Here is a 17,019-nt window from a genome sequence, read left to right as displayed (position 1 = left end):
GTTCCTGAACATTACCCATGGAGAAAATATTGTAAGCCTCTCTTGTTCTACAGCACATGTGTTTTACATTGACTGAAAAGTGAATTGCTGAGAAGCGTGTTCTGTTTCCCCATTATGTATCCCCAAATCGGAGATCCGTTCCGAAGCTGAGAGAGACTGAATGGGAACCATGCACCTAAGAAAGCATGACCCTGAGGACCACAACTCACTCCAGGCCAGGTGTTCTATCGCTGGGAGTGTCCGCCAGCACCTTCGGCACTTCCTGGGACTTGCAGACTCAGGGACCTCACTGAGCCCTCTTCCTCATTGTCTTGTGGACCCTTGTCCCTACACTGGGTCTGCCCCAGATGCTCTCACAGCTCGCCTCCTCCCATATGAGTAGCCACAGAGCCTAAACACAGTTTGTCTGCAAGTGTATCTTTTGCTTCCTTTTAATCAGGCCCGCTGCTGCTGCTAAGTCACTTCAGTCGTTTCCAACTCTGTGCGACCCCATAGATGGCAGCCCACCAGGCTCCCCTGTCCCTGGAATTCTCCCGGCAAGAACACTGGAGTGGGTTGCCATCTCCTTCTCCAATGCAGGAAAGTGAAAAGTGAAAGTGAAGTCACTCAGCTGTGTCCGACTCTTAGCGAACCCATGGACTGCAGCCCACCAGGCCCCTCCGTCCATGGGATTTTCCAGACAAGAGTACGGGAGTGGGGTGCCATTGCCTTCTCCAAATCAGGCCTGAGAATCCCTCAAATATAAAGATTCAAGTCTTAGGTTTTGGAAAAAAAAAAACAACTGACCAATTTTACTGGCTATCCTCATTTGTTTACAGATTCAAACTGTAAAAAGAGAAAATGAGATGTATCTATCTGAGCAATGGCTAGATATTTGGTGAATATCTAGTGATGTTAAAGAACTAAGTGTTAATTATTGTAGGTGTGATATGAGTGCTGTAGTTATACTTTTTAAAAAGCCCTTGAAAAAATTTCAAAGTGTCAGTCACTCAGTCGTGTCCAAATCCTTGTGACCCCGTGGACTACAGCCCGCCAAGCTCCTCTGTCCATGGGATTTCCCAGGCAAGAATACTGGAGTGGGTTGCCGTTCCCTTCTCCAGGGGATCTTCCTGACCCAGGGATCGAACCAGGGGTCTCCTTCATTGCAGGTGGATTCTTTACTGACTTAGTCACTGAGTTATACACAAAAACCTCTTCTGCAGTCTCAAATGGAAATATTTATGGGCATAATGATACAACATCTGAGATTTGTTTCTAGATAATCCGGTGGGGAGAAAGTAGGAGTATAGATGAATCAAGTTGTCAACAAACAAAGCTGGACAGTGGTTACATGGGACTCACTGTACTTCTTTTATACGGGTTTAAATGTTTCCGTAAGAAGTTTAAATAAATATACACCTATATAAAAGTAGAAATTTGAGAGAGATACTTGCAAAGAAAGGATAACAAAAACCTAAAGTAGTAATAAAATTATAGAATATATCTGAGAAAACAAAGATCAGTAAAGTTAGGCATTGAAGATGTATAATTTGCTGTCATTTGACTTAAAATGGATAGGTGAACATGTGTATGTGTGTGACTAGAAATCCATCAAACAAAGACTCAAAAAATACACAGTATTTTAGAACAATGATTACCTCTCAGTAAAAGAGTAAAACCAGAGGAAAATTTGAAAACATATTTTTACACTTTACTCTGTTTCACATTGTTTCAATCTTGTACCCAGAAGGTATATGTGTACCATACATAGGATTTTCAAATATTGAAAGAGAAACACAGATTCACACAGCATAAAAGATGTATCTGCTGAGCTGACATTTGCTTTAGCCCTGGTCCTTGTGTTTTCCTGAGTCAGATAATTCTTAAAAAAATCACACCTCTGACTTTAGATTTCAGGGGAATCTTAGAAACAGTCTAAATCTGGCCTGTTTTCTAATTTCTGAATAAGCAGGTATGCAGCTTCTGCTAAAACCATCCTACACGCATGGTTCTTGCCTCCTCTGAATCCAGGAGCAAGGACAAAGGATCAGAAAAATTAACAAACAAATCTACTATTCCTTACTCCAACCAGTCGAAGACCATCTCGGCTTCAAAATGAAATCTCCCACCTGGAAAGATAAAGGAGGAGTATATGATGACTCATTATTTGCTACAGAACTGCCTATAATCACTTCCAAAAATACAAGCACAGGGAAAACGATTTAACCTTCCTGCTCCTTAACACCTAAGCACCAGCAAGAACTTCAACTCTCTCCTGATTACTTGACACTTTCCTGAAGAGAAATGAAACTCCTTTTAACATGTGCACTCGATAAAAGTGAAATCTTTCTCCCAATCAGATACATATACCAAAGTGTCAGCAAAAACCGAAATGTCCCAAACAGAAATAAACCTTCTCAAACTAAACCCAGAACAGCAGGTGAAGACATTGCATTCCCAGCACCTCTTTGCCTTCCCTTTTCTGTCCTCTAACACATTTCACTTTCCCAGAACAAGCAAACGCATAAGACAATAATGCACTCAGGAACGCTGGGGCTAAGAGCCAAATCAGAAATCACCTTGTGTTCAGCGGGTTTCTACAGACACTTGTGTGGCCTGACTGCCCTCTATCGTCCAAAATGGTTTCTACACCAAAGCTGAGGGATGGCGCTGGGGCGCGGTTGATAATCGTCTTTCCAGATAGAAACTCAATACTGACTCTAGATAAGCACATAAAAGCAAAGAGGGCTTAGATTTAATCTTCTGGGGAAAAGCGGTACTAAGTGTAGATTTTCATAAATGACGATGTTGACCTCAAATAAGTGGAGACCACAGCGGGCCTGAGGCTGTTCTCACCTCTTTCAGTAACAATGATTTCAAGAATTAAACATCAACTGCAACAAAGCTAGTTATAAATGAGTTCATATCTGAACTTACAGTAATCCCCTCCCGTGGGTGCTGCCCAGGACCCTCAAGTCGGGCCCACACTTCCTGCTCTCTTCGGAGCCTCGGACCAAGCACTAGGAGAGGAACCTTCAAGGGGCACCCCCTTCTGAGGTTTCCAGGAAGCGACGCCGTCGGTGTACGAAAGGGCCAAATACACAGTACCTGGACTTGAATCGCCATCGTGGCCACCCCATGCCACTTCTGCCTGTTTGGAAGTTTCATTAGAAAGGAGGAAAGAAGAGAGTAAGCGGTGCTTAAGAGTGCCTCACTTCCCGGACGTTACAGGCTCCAATGACACGTCCACCCCCGCTCCCCTCAGGAGCTGCGACTCTACTTAATGCTCCCAAATGTGCAGAGAGCTAACACAAGCCACCAGTACGAACCAGGCCTTTTAGGGGTATGGGGGTGTGCTCAGGAGCACACAACCCAGACTAAGAAGACAAGACAGACTCCTAAGATGCTCCACTGGAACCTAACCCTCCACTAGTTTTCTGTGACAGATTCCGGCAGGTCTCGGTGCTTCCAGGTCTCGGGGAGGAAAAGACTGAGGACAATTTTCCACTTGAACAAACAATTCTGATTACAAAGTTACATCCTAGTGGGCTTAGAAATATGATTTCACGTGAATAAAAGGGTCCTATGTTGACTTAATCCTCAGAAACCCATCAGGCAGACAACCCCAAATACACCTACCTGTCTCTGGGGACATCCAGGGCCGTGTTATAATCTGGGGGGCCTCCAGGCAACATGTTGAACAGGAGGTGATTGGTACCTCTATCCCACCTATTAAGAGAGTAAACATGTAGAATTCACACATCAACTATGAAGAAGACAAGTCAGTCAGTTTCTGGATGACAAGTGAAAGTGTTAGTCGTTCAGTTGTGTCCGACTCTGTACGACCCTACGGACTGCAGCCCACCAGGCTCCTCTGTCCATGGGGATTCTCCAGGCAAGAATACTGGAGTGGGTTGCTATTCTCTTCTCCAGGGAATCTTCCAGACCCGGAGATCGAACCCGGGCCTCCTGCATTAGGCAGCTTCTTCACCATCTGAGCCACAAAGGAAGATGGATAAGTGGCAAGCATCCCTGACCCAAAACGGGGCCACTTCTCAGGGAGGCAAACTGCATGCCTGGAGATTGCAACAGCGCTCCGGGTACTGGCTTGGCTCCTCCAAAGGAAAGCTGGGGGATGTGTCCTCCGAGCTGGTCCACTGTAGAACTGCTTATGCTGATGGAAATCTGAACGCAACCCCAATGTTCACCATTTGGTTACAGGAACACAAAGAGATACAGAAGGCTAATTAAGTACATTAAGGAATGTGTGCAAAATGGAATCCCATACAGAACTGTATATACGAATACATACATGTTCTGTGTATACGTCATACTGCACTGACATACGAAGATGAAATTATTTGGAAACACGTTCATGGTAAATGAAGGGGGAAAGGCAGCACAAGAATACGCTTTGCTGTGTGAGCCCACTCTTGCCCAAAATGTTATACACACACATATGTATACATGTGCATAAATACACTAAAATGCACACATGTGTGCCCCTGTATATGTTCCACAAAGAAACGACTGAGAATCAACATCAAAATACTAATGATTATCTCAAAAGCAGGCTTAAGGGATGACTCTTACTTTCTTCTTTTGGCTTAACTGTATTTTCAAGCTTTTTATAGTGAATGTGTATATGTGAGTAATAAACAGGGGAGGTGGGGAAAGGCATCTACATTTAAAAGGAAAGGCACGGGAAGATGATCCCTTCTTAGCTTCTAAATGTTAAGAAGCTGGGAACCCACAGCAGTGGCCCAAGAGGGTGGTGCAGAGAACGGGTGCCCGCAGCGTGGGTCCTCCTATAAGTCAGCGGCTCATCCACGTGCCCACCTAGGAGACAGGAGATGAGCCGCCGGCTGGAAACCGGCTCTGCCCCTCCCCTGCCCCTAGTTTCTGGGAGACCTGCGGATACCTGGAGAGCTGGGCCAGCGCCTGCGCCGTCTCCCTCACGCGGAGCGAGTTCTGGTTGAGCAGGTCGATGGACGGGACGAACAGGCAGGCGCGGGTGATGTCGTCGGTGTAGTAGTCGCTGTCTGAGATGGCCGTGAGCAACTCGTTGTACTCGCGGGAGATGGTGCTGCTCACGGGGACACCCGCCTCGCCCACGTACTTCTTCAGCGGGTAGATGTACACCTTGATCTTGTTCTTGGGGTTGAAGCCGCAGCGGTAGACGTCGAAACACGTGTGCATCCTGCAGCTGAGGTCGCCGCGCTCGGGCACCGGGCTGTCGGCCGGCAGCCTGACCACCGGCACGTCTCGGACGCTGCGCTTCTCCACGCTCCAGTCGCCCGAGGACTCGATGGAGTGAGGCCAGAACTGAAACATGCCCGTGGCGATGAGACCCAGCAGGACGATGGAGAAGAGGGTGATGTAGTAGATGCGGTGCTTGGTCTTCATTCTCGGGATGAGGGCGGGACCCCGGATGTTGTACTTGACCGACGCACACATAATGACCCCGGCAGCCTCCTCCTCACACTCCTGGTTACCAGGGGAGAAGAGAGAAAAATGAAGCCTTCAGGGTGACAGACGACCCTTGAGAGGACCGGGTCATTTTCAAACGGCCTATTTCTTTCCCTTAAGCAATTTGATGAAATAATGAAGAGGGATTTCTGACCCTGCGAAGAACTGATCATTTGAAAAGACCCTGATGCTGGGAAAGGTTGAAGGCGGGAGGAGAAGGGGAAGACAGAGGATGAGATGGTTGGATGGCATCACTGATTCGATGGACATGAGTTTGAGTAAGCTCCAGGAGTTGGTGATGGACAGGGAGGCCTGGCGTGCTGCAGTCCATGGGGTCACAAAGAGTTGGACACAACTGAGCGACTGAACTGAATTGATAAATAAAGTAAATAAATAACAAAATGCACAACGTAAAAACACCACTAGGAAAATATCAAGAAAGGGGAAAGGGGTGTTAGTGGAAAAAAAGGCTAATCTTTAAATAAATATATACTGATGTTTTATAAAAAGGGGATAGTTGGTACATTTCAATGGAAGGAAGAAATGAAGAAAGAAATAGGAAAGGAGGAAAGGAGAGGTAGAGGAAAAGAAGTGAGGTAGATCGGTTTCTAAAGACAGATGCCAACAATTCTTCCCACTGATGAATGTGCATGCCACTTCTCCATTCACAACGTGGAATCTCTTTCCCTTCCACCTGAATCCCGGATGGACTTGGTTTGGCTAAGAGAAAGTGGCAGAAGGGAGATTCTGGGGTTTCTGAGGCCAGGCTTTAAAAGACCCTGTAGCTGTTGGAAGCTAGCTGTAAGGAAGCTCAGAAGACCCCAGAAACTATCTGGAGCCAACATGAACCATCCCCAATGAGTTCTGCATAGACAGCAGAATCCTGAGCAAGTACATGACTGCTATTGCTTTTGCTGTTTGTAAGACTGTGGTGGTGTGTTATGTAGCAATAGAAAAATGAAACAGCCAATAAGCATCATGGACTGAGATGTAAAAAAAATCTTTAGTCCTCAGGTGAAAATGCAAAGTACCCCGTAGACCACAAATTAAGATCCTTTGCCAAACAAGCCCCCCAACACCTGATGCCTACCCACTATGTCAATACCTTGAGCATGATTCCTTCATCTGTCACAGACACGTCACTGCAACAAGTGACTTCAGCATTCCATGTGTCAAGAATCCAGTCTTCCAAATGGTCTCATTCTACTCTCTGATCTTTCAGAAAAGTTATTACAACGCTAGGTGGCACTAGTGGTCAGGAATCCACCTTCCAATGCAGGAGGCGCAAGAGACAGAAGTTTGATCCCTGGGGTGGGAAGATCCTCTGGAGTAGGAAGTGGCAACCCACTCCAGTATTCTTGCCTGGGAAATTCCATGGGGAGAGGGGCCTGGCGGGCTACAGTCCATGGGGTCGCAGAGTCAGACACAACTGAGCGTCCCAGCACACATTAATATAAAGAAAAATAATTGAAAAGCTCATAGACCATCTTAGGGTTTATGAACCATTTTCACTTTGGCTAAACGGAGTTCTCTCCAACCATGCCTACACGATAAAACTGCTTCCTGCCTAGCTAAGTAGGGTCCTGTCAAGCCCTGAATGTTGCGATCATTACCAGCTTTGGGGGTAAAATGTGCTGAATGATCATTAATGATTTCAACTTGTATCTGTTGTATCTGAGACCACGGTCTGGAACATACGAAAAAAACATGACTGTCATGGACTAATGTATGAAAGTTTATACATTTTACACTTAAAGATAATCATCTTTGGGGTATATACATTAGTCATTCAACACACACTAATCGATTCCACGACAGAAATGCAGGCACGAGAGCTATTTCATGTTTTCTGTCATCCTAACAATGAACAAGATGTTCCCGGTCAGTCCCCGACCCCTACTACCACGAGGCCCACCCTATCGCTTTCCTTCTTTCCCCATGTCCCCCCTGGAGCTAGAAAAGAGGCAGCCTTGGGACAGATGCATGCAAGGAGCTGTACTCTCCACAAGCCCCGTGTCAGAACTGCCCAACAGGCTCTCAGAGTCTATCTATATCCTGAATCAGTGGTTCTCAAACACCCGAATTGTAAGAACTACACAGGCAGAGTTTGTTAGAACAGAGTCCTTGGCTCCAGCACTGGAGGGCTGTATCAGTAGGCCTAAAATAAGGTCACAGAACGTGTCAAACTAGCAAGCCCCTCATATGTTTATTTTGTGCAGCCATGTTTGAAATCTTTCCTAAATGTTAGACAAACTGCCTTTTAATACAGTGGTTTAAACTTCTTTTTTTTTCACTAAAACCTATAATAAAACAACATTTTATATTGTAATCTAACACAGACACAGATGTATTTGAAAGAAGTTTCACAAAACAATGCTTATTTAACCTTAGTACACAGTATTAGCCACAGAATATGTGATGAACACTGTATTCTTTTATTATTCTATAGCTTTTTAAAAAAAATACTGGCCATAACCTACTATAACAATTATACCACTCAATTATCAATTACCCACAGTGTAAAAACATACTGTTTTCACATATAACAAAACTGGGGCTAAGGGAACAAAAGCAGTATCCAAATATGAGCTTTACAAATTTTAATGAGCAACAGATCATAAAAAAGGTATTATCACAACAAAAAAATCCTAAGATAATACAAGTAATTAAGTAATTAAAAAAAAAACACAAATTGAAAACCAAACAGGATCTATAAAGCTAAATCTTTTAAAAAGAAAAAGACTGAAGAAATTGATATTTGACATAATTCAGGTAAGATTAATCAAGATAAAGAGAAAATAAAGCACAATACCTAGACTGAAAAGGGGACCATAACTAAATACTGCATGTATTTAAAAGATGAGATGATACCAATGAACTTATGCCAATACATTTAAAAACTTGAATGAAATGGGAAAATTCTTTTAACCTATAGCTTATCAAAACAGTCTCAAGCAGAAATAGCCATCCTTGACAGCTCTATAACACTAAAGAAAGTGAATCGGAAGTTAAAACAATCTTTTCCGATAAGGAAAATTCCAGGCCCAAAAGATTTTCCAAGTTCTGCCAAACACTCAAGAAACAATAATTCCAATTTTACACAAATTACTCCAAAGTTCAGAAAAAAGAAGAACTATTCCCCAGCCTATTTTAAGAGTCTAGTATAATATTAATACCAAAAATCTTAGACCAGAGGTTCTCAAAATATGGTCTGGGGACTCCAGAGGGTCCCCAAGATTCTTTCAAACGATCTAAGCTATTTCTTAAAACAATGCTGACATTATTTTTTCACCTTCATTTGCCAGAGATGACATGATGTGTGATAAAGCAAAGGCTGAAGGTGGAAGTAGATATGAGAACCCACCTGTCTTCTGTTAAGTTTTTCCAAGCATAATGAAAGACATCAACTCATAGATTCACGATACTCAATTCCAAGTACAATATGTACCAAACAAACAAAATGCACACACACACAAAAACAAAAACCCCAACCAGATAAGTCAAAATAAAGCCACTGAAAAGAAAGCCAAAGAAAAATATTAAAAGCAGCCAGAGGGAAGGGAATCTACTCAAGGCAGAGTAAAAAGCTACATGTGACAGGCAAAGATATTTAGACCACTAAAGAGAAATCTATGACTTCCAGGCAGAGAATGATTTCCAAAATGAAATGCAGAAAGTGCAAATCATAAGATTAAATTCAGCACTTCAATTAAAAACTTTTGCTCATCAAAAGACATCATAAGGAAGTAAAAAGACAAGTGCAAACTAGAAGATAATTGCGATACACGTAACTAATAAGGACTATTAACAGCAACCAGAATAAAGAACTACAGAGTAATAAGAAACAAACAAAAAGTCCAAAACAAACAACAGAAAACTTAGACAAAAGATTTAAACAGGAATGTCACAAGAGAGGCAACAAAATGGCACAGAAAACATCTGAAAAGATGTTTAGTCTAATTAATGGGCAGGGAAAGCAAAACTACAATAAGACATCTACACATGAGCATGGGAAAAAGTCAGTGTCAAATGTCAGCAAGTGCTGGCAGGGACCTGGAGCCACAGGACTCCAAGAGGAGGACTATGACCTCCGCGGTCCCACGGGGGGAGCAGGAGAGCTGGGGAGAAGAAAGCCTGACACCTACCATGTTAGGCCTCACATCCTGCTTCCTACCTGTCACAGTTCGGGTCTCACCATAATCTCACCAAAAAAGAACCAGAGACAGAATGCGGGTGCAGGTAGTTTTACCCAGGAGCTAGAGTACAGAGCAAAGAGAGAGAGGGAACCAGGGAAAGCCAGTAGGAGTGTGTTATTAAGTCATAACAGGGGCTCTTTAGGAACCCTCTGAAGAGCCATGCAGACCTCACCATGTCCCTCAGAAGGAGGAGAGGCCAAGGCATTTATCTAACAACTCCTATCCACTATTGCTTACCGGTTGTCCAGTATTATCATCAAGTCACACCCTGTACTTAACAGCCCTCTACAGGTCTGGATATTATTATCTTCTCCTTGATGTACCACAAGTCTGATAAGAACCTGCAGTTCCCTTGAGGAAGAACTGGGGGAGTATCTGTCTGTATTTTCTGGGATGTTGCAAAATTTTTCTTCCAAGAGATCCAGCCTCCCCCTCAATGCATGGGATACAGGTCTGAGTGCGGGCTCACATCTGAAAACTAGGTGATCATAACTCTTCCACTGCAGCCCCTGACATCAGCCTTCCACCTGCCAGCTCTTGACTTCTTTTTTTTTTTCAGGTTATACAGTGAAGCAGTACCTTAGCTGGCTGCCCATCTATACTGTCTCTAAGAATGCCAGGCTCTATTAGCATCACAGCGGGTCCAGAAACACTGGCTATGAGTTGGGCCTCATTGCTTATTATGGATATCGTGTTGACCTTGCCTCTGATGGTTAGTGCCACCACCCAGCCTCTGCCATTTCAGAATCCTATCATCCTCACTGATACTCGGGAACCCAGTTCCATGGTCAAATCTCATAAAGTCAACCCTGGTCTACAGAGGAGAACCAACACTGAGCCTCTCAAACACGTTGGTCCCCTTATTGGAGTTCCGTATCACCAGAGGGAAGGGAGAATGCTCTCCTGGGAACACGGGCAGGAGCTGAGTCTCTGGCCTCAGGTAATAAATCTATTTCAAATCTCCACCTCTCTGAACCTTTTAAGCCCTTTCTCAATATTCTGCCAACACAGCTCCAGCACCTTTATCTCATTTACTCCAGGCTGGAGTTTCTCAACCTTAGTATTACTGATGTTTTGGGCCAGATGGTTCATTTCTGTGGGGAGGTGTTCTGTAGAAGGTTTAGTTTAGCATCCCTGGTCTCTATTCAAGAGAAGCAACCATCATTTATGACAACTAAAAATATGCCCAGATATTGCCAAATATCCCCTGCGGAGGCAAAATCACCCCCAGTTGAGAACCAACAGTATCACTGTCAGGTCCAAGCTTCCAAGAGCCTGCCCAGCGGGACATCAGGACCAGCTTGTCATTATCAGACCACTGAATTCTGAATCCAGGGAGTACGCTCCCAAGAGTCTCTCCCATTCAGCTTCACAGTCCCCGCTACCCCACTCTTGGCCTGACACTGTCAAGATTCAGGCCCACGTGTTCCTCCAGTTCCCGCTGGTCCAGAGGAACCAGGTCCTACAGCTCTTCAATGCAACAGCTACCATCCCAGTAGCGGGGGATGTACTCCCCCACTTGGCTGGTGCTGAGATCTGAGGGAGGGGCGGGCAACATCCAGGAGGGAGAAGCACCACCCTGCAAGGTATCCTCCTCCGGAGAGGGCTCTGCAGGGTGCCAGGCAGGAAGAGCTCCTTCTCAATGAGAAATACTTCGGCTGGTCCAGGGGATCTAGGAAATCTGAGAGTTCTTCAGTGCATCCACCCAAAATCTCCATCCTAAGACCCTGGGTCCAAATTCTTCCCTATCACAGCCCCGACATTAGCAGAGGCGGTACATCAAGGCCGTGCACTCAGCTTCCTCTGCAGCTCTGCCACAACTGTGATTAAATTCTGGGCCTGGTTTTCACCACAGAATGCCCGCCCCCCACAACCCCCCAGCTTCAGGAAACACCGCTATGGAACCACATCTTTCACAGTGCCTCCCGAGTTGACACCTGGCTAATCTGAGCCAGATCAAACCTCAAGGCCTCCAAGGGAGCTAACAAGGGCCAACCAACTCCACCAGCCTTATCCTGACCCTGGTCCACATACTGCTCAAGCACTTAAGAGTTCCTGCCCTAGCCAATGCTTTCCTTTCGACCTGAACCTCACCCCAACCCACCACTGGTCAGTCTGACTGCTCGGCGATGCTAGAGGGCTCCGGGGGTCCTCAACATCTCACTTACCCCCACGAAAGGGGGTCCTCACTCACCCCCCCTTAGGGTGAGTGGCTCCCGTCTCACAACACTATTCTCAGGACCTGCTTTCTACAGCCGCTTCCAGTAGCAGCCTCCTTAGTTTATGTTCCGCCAAACTAAGGGTGCAGGTAGCTTGCAGAAGACGAATCCAGAAAGCCAGAGAGAGGGAGTAAGGAGTAGAGTCAGGGAAGAATGGGAAGCCAGGAGAGCACTCCTGAGCTGGCTGCCATGCTGAGCTGGGCGGATGGGGCTCCCCGATTAGTGTCCTTCTGAAAACGCACCTGAGAACTGTTCCATGAAGGATGTCATCCACCAAAGTCCATCCAACCCCAGTCTCCAACACACCCCCCCACCTCCACTGAGAGCTGTTCCCGGGGATACAGACTCATGTTTCTGAGGTTTACCTGCTCCAAGAGGAGGACTATGCTGAGAGAGCTGACAAGCCCTGAAGGTGGAATAAAAACTCCTAATGGAAGAAATGAGGGGAAGAGCCTTGAACAAAAAAACAGCCCCTTACCAAGTGGAGCTTTAGAGACAGAGAGCTCTCAGTGAGCATCCTCATAGCTTTTACAGGCTTCATCACAGCACTTGCCAGGTTGTATTAATTGGTTATATAACTGTAAGTCTCCCTTCTACTGGTCATCATTTTCTTGGAGTCAGTTTTGATCTCTGCTAAATATTCCCAGTATCTACTGCTGCTGCTGCTAAGTCGCGTCAGTCGTGTCCGACTCTGTGCGACCCCATAGATGGCAGCCCACCAGGCTCCCCCATCCCTGGGGTTCTCCAGGCAAGAACACTGGAGGGGGTTGCCATTTCCTTCTCCAGTGCATGAAAGTGAAAAGTGAAAGTGAAGTCGCTCAGTCGTGCCCAGCTCTTAGCGACCCCATGGACTGCAGCCCACCAGGCTCCTCCGTCCATGGTTTTCCAGGCAAGAGTACTGGAGTGGGGTGCCATTGCCTTCTCCGCAGTATCTACTAGGTTGGTGCAAAAGTAATTACGGTTTTGGATCCTGAACTTTATTTTTTTAATTTTTTTTAAATTTATTTTTTTTCCATTTATTTTTATTAGTTGGAGGCTAATTACTTTACAATATTGTAGTGGTTTTTGTCATACATTGAGATGAATCAGCCATGGATCCCAAACTTTAAATCATTATAACTAGGCTCAAACACATCTATATTAATCAAAACAGGAACCATTACAATCAACATATTTTTGCCAACGAGAAATAAGTTTGTTTATTCTTGTAGCATAATGATCTGTGCTTTGGGATTCAGAGAACTCTTGGAAAGCATTTTCTGCGTCCTGCTGGTTGTAGAAGCATTTTCCCTGCAAAAAGTTGTCGAGATGCTTGAAGAAGTGGTAATCAGTTGGCGAGAGGTCAGGTGAATATGGCAGATGAGACAAAACTTGGCAGCCCAATTCGTTCAACTTTTGAAGTACTGGTTGTGCAATGTGCAGTCAGGCATTGTTAGAAGAAGAATTGGGCCCTTTCTGTTGACCAATGCTGGCTGCAGGCATTGCAGTTTTGGGGGCATCTCATCCATTGCCGGAGCATGCTTCTGAGATGTAATGATTTCGCCAGGATTCAGGAAGCTGTAGTGGATCAGACAGGCAGCAGACCACCAAATGGTGACCATGATGCTTTTTTTGGTGCAAGTTTGGCTTTGGGAAGTGCTCTGGGGCCTCTTCTCAGGACAACCCCTGAGCTAAACATCGCTAGTTGTTGTATAAAATCCACTTTTTATTGCACTTCACAATCCAATAGAGAAATAGTTTGTTGTTGTTGCAGAGAATAAAAGATGACATTTCAAAATGAGGCTTTTTTTATTTTTGGTCAACTCGCGAGGCACCCACTTAACAAGCTTTTCCACCTTTCCGATTTGCTTCAAATGCTGAACGACCGTAGAATGGTCAGTGTTGAGTTCTTGGGCAACTTCTCGTGTAGTTGTAAGAGGATCAGTCTCAATGATCCCCTCAGTTGGTCACCGTCAACTTCCAATGGCCAGCCACTACCCTCCTCATCTTCAAGGCTCTTGTCTCCTTTGCAAAACTTCTTGAACCACCACTCCACTGTACGTTCAGTAGCAGTTCCTGGGCCAAATACACTGTTGATGTTACAAGTTACCTCCGCTTCTTTATGACCCATTTTAAACTCAAATAAGAAAATCACTCAAATTTGCTTTTTGTCTAACAACCTTTCCATAGTCTAAAATACATATAAAATAAACAGCAAGTAATAATTCGTTAGCCAAAAAAAGCAAGAAATGAGCATTAAAATGATGTATAGCATAAACACATTTATTTAAGAATGCATTCCAATACCAAATGGCAAAGCTCAATGATGCAAAACAGCAATTACTTTTGCACCAACCTAATAATACCATGTCTAGAACACACTTCACGTAAACAGAAATGTTTGCTGAATGAAGGGAGTGTCTCTATCCCTCTGAGCTCCATCAATGCACACACTGTTCAAGGTCCAAGTTTTGAGTAATTACATGGTGATGAACTTCGATTATTTTCTTTCTTGAATTAAGAGTTTCAAGGTAATTGTCACCAGGTAACTCCACAGACAGAATTTTCCATACTTACCCCTCACTGCCCTCTTCTCCCCTAACACTGAGTTTCCCCAAAGAGGACAAACCAAGAGGAATCTTCTACTGATGAATGTTTGTTCCATATAATACCACAACCTGGGTCAAAGTAAGAATTTCAGAGCAAAGTCCTACAAACAATAGCCTTCTCGAAGCACACCAAACTTGTCCCTGCTAAACACTGGAATCATCTGGCTGGAGGTCAGGCACTGAATCACTGGAAAAATCTTCCAACTCGACTGTCAAGATGAGATGCATTTTCTGTTCCTGGAATTATTTATTCCTAAACTCTGCCTGAATAACCTTTCCTCAGTGATTAGTCCAAAGTTTTCAGCCACAAACTCTCATCTTCTTAAACTTTCTAGAAACTGAGCTCTTGGAGCCCCTGCTACGGTGGAACTCAACACACCTGTTCCTGAAAACAAAGGAAATAAATATTGGCCCAAGCAGGAAAATCTGCAACTCACTGCCTTACCTGATAGGGTCCTTTATAATCAAAGTTCTGTTAAAGCTAACCACCCCTAAAAGTGATTTCAAATTAAAAAAAAATAAAAACCCTGTGTCCCTTGGTGAAAATTATACTGTAATTAATACAAAGCATATAATTAAGGAACTAATAACTAAACTTTACTGCGGACCTACTACATGCCAGGATCTGTTTTAAGTACTTTGTTAACTTGGTGTTAACTTAGTCTTCCTAACGGGCTTTCCTGGTAGTTCAGCTGGTATAGAATCCACCCGCAATTCAGGAGACCTGGGTTCAATCCCTGGGTCAGGAAGATCCCCTGGAGGAGGGCATGGCAACCCACTCCAGTATTCTTGCCTGGAGAATCCCCATGGACAGAGGAGCCTGGCAGGCTACAGTCCATTGGGTCGCAAAGAGTGGGACACAACTGAGCGACTGAGCATAGCACAGACTCTCTAACAGTCTCAAGTGAGGAGCTATGATTATCCTCATTTTACAAACAGGGAAAGTGTAACAAGGACGGCTACATTTTCACACAACTAGAAAATGCCAGTGCTAGGATTTGGAGGCTGGCAGTCTGGTTCTGGAGCCTGAGCTCTTAACCCCCAGGTCAAGCTGCTTCCCCAATTACCCTTAAAAGCCTGAATGAGATACACCTTTTTCACTTCTCAATTAACCAGCATAACTAGACAGATGCAAATCTATCTGTTTTATACCAGCATTTGCAACCAGATGGCTTAAAGTCATTGCAAGTGAGGAGTGATGGAAAGTGAGTCATATATTTATTACGGTAAGTAGCCTTTGAGCTCTGAAATTTACAGACTAAGTCCAGTTTAAGTTCTCAGGGCATGCAAGTGACAGAGAAAAGGGAGTTAAATGGACATACTTATGTTTCAAGACATCTTCAGACAAATATATCAAGGACCCGGCTAAATGAGCGCTTCCCAGTAAGTTACACCGAGCAACTTTAACCTCAAAACTGTATACATATTATCTAGTTCCCACCGCCGGTATGTAAAACGCCAAATAACCTCTGAGTTTCAAGTAGCTGCCCAGAGCCCCAAACACCGCTGGCCGTGGCTCACCTGAGCATCCAGTCCTGCCCGAGGCATTGGGTACCGCACGGAACGCCACTGCCCACGGCAGGGCCCAGAGCTCAAACACCCCCGCGGGAGGAAGCAGAACCCTGGAGCTCGCGGGGAGGAGCTGGCAGCGGGCAAAGGTCACGGCAGAGGGGTGGGCCCTTCGGGGAAGGAAGCCACAGGATCCGGGGAGAAAGGAAAGGTGCAGGAAGCGAGCGAGGGAGACAGGTGGGCAACCAGAGTGCGCGCAGGGGCCGGGTGACGAAGGAGAAGGCGGGGCGGGAGTCAACGCGCCCCCCAAGCGGGAGAGCACCAGGAGTGGCCCCGGCAGGGAGCGGGTGGAGGTCGTCTCCCGCAGCCCTCGGACCTCCGCGAGGCCCGCGCTTCCCCGGAGATCCCGGGGCCCGACTCCCCCGCGGCCCGGGGAGGCCCGAGTCCGCATCGGGGGCCCGCCCGGCCCTTCTGCGCCGCGGTTACCTCGGCCACGGCTGCCTCCGGCTGGGCCCCGCGCTTGGTCACCGGCTCATGCCGCGGGGCGCGGGCCACAGCCGCCCGGGTGGGATGGCGCGGAGCTCCCGGCCGCCACCGCCGGGCCGGGAGTACTGGAGCAAGCGGGGGAGCCCCGGGCAGGCCACTGGGCTCGGCGGTCTGACACCCAGCGCACCGCGCATGCGGGAGCGGCCGGGGCCGCGCCTCCTGCTGGACGGGAGGAGTCAGGGCACCGCTCAGGGCTTCTCCCGGGCAGGTGGGTGAGGCTCAGGCTCCCAGGGAAATTCAGAGGACCCGCAGCCTCCTTAACGAAAGAAACTGCAAACTGAACAACGGTTCACTCGTAAAAATGTAGCCCTGACAGAAATGTAACAGTGTAACAGTCTGAGTATAATCAGTATTGATGAGGGTGCAACATTCCTGAAGGGCAATTTGCTAGTATCCATCAAACGAGAAAAATTAAAAGGCGCTTGCTCCCTGAAGGAAAAGCTATGACTAAACAGCTTATTAAAAAGCAAAGACATCACTTTGCCAACAAAGGTCCGTCTAGTCAAAGCTGTG

The 17,019-nt window shown here is 45.9% G+C and overlaps 1 protein-coding gene across 4 annotated transcripts in view; it reads right to left on the bottom strand.

Moving 5' to 3' along the window:
• The window catches only part of EXT2 (exostosin glycosyltransferase 2), a 139,048-nt gene extending 122,403 nt beyond the window's left edge, over nucleotides 1–16,645 (bottom strand). The window contains exons 1-3 of one of the 4 annotated variants that reach the window (XM_043480711.1): nucleotides 16,447–16,645; nucleotides 4,901–5,466; nucleotides 3,619–3,708 (exon numbers count right to left, since the gene is read on the bottom strand). In XM_043480711.1, coding sequence (XP_043336646.1) covers nucleotides 3,619–3,708; nucleotides 4,901–5,436 — 626 coding nt within the window. In that variant the 5' untranslated portion in view covers nucleotides 5,437–5,466; nucleotides 16,447–16,645. Of the gene's footprint in view, nucleotides 1–3,618; nucleotides 3,709–4,900; nucleotides 5,467–15,972; nucleotides 16,091–16,446 lie in introns of those variants that run through there. The other 3 variants (XM_043480712.1, XM_043480713.1, XM_043480709.1) reach the window with 3 other exon arrangements.
• Between the last annotated feature and the right edge of the window lie 374 nt (nucleotides 16,646–17,019).

This window comes from Cervus canadensis, chromosome 11 (assembly GCF_019320065.1).
Source record: "Cervus canadensis isolate Bull #8, Minnesota chromosome 11, ASM1932006v1, whole genome shotgun sequence".
Classification (NCBI taxonomy): Eukaryota; Metazoa; Chordata; class Mammalia; order Artiodactyla; family Cervidae; genus Cervus; species Cervus canadensis.
The sequence above is the reverse complement of the archived record's forward strand: the minus strand, read 5'-3'. Positions and strand labels throughout refer to the sequence as shown.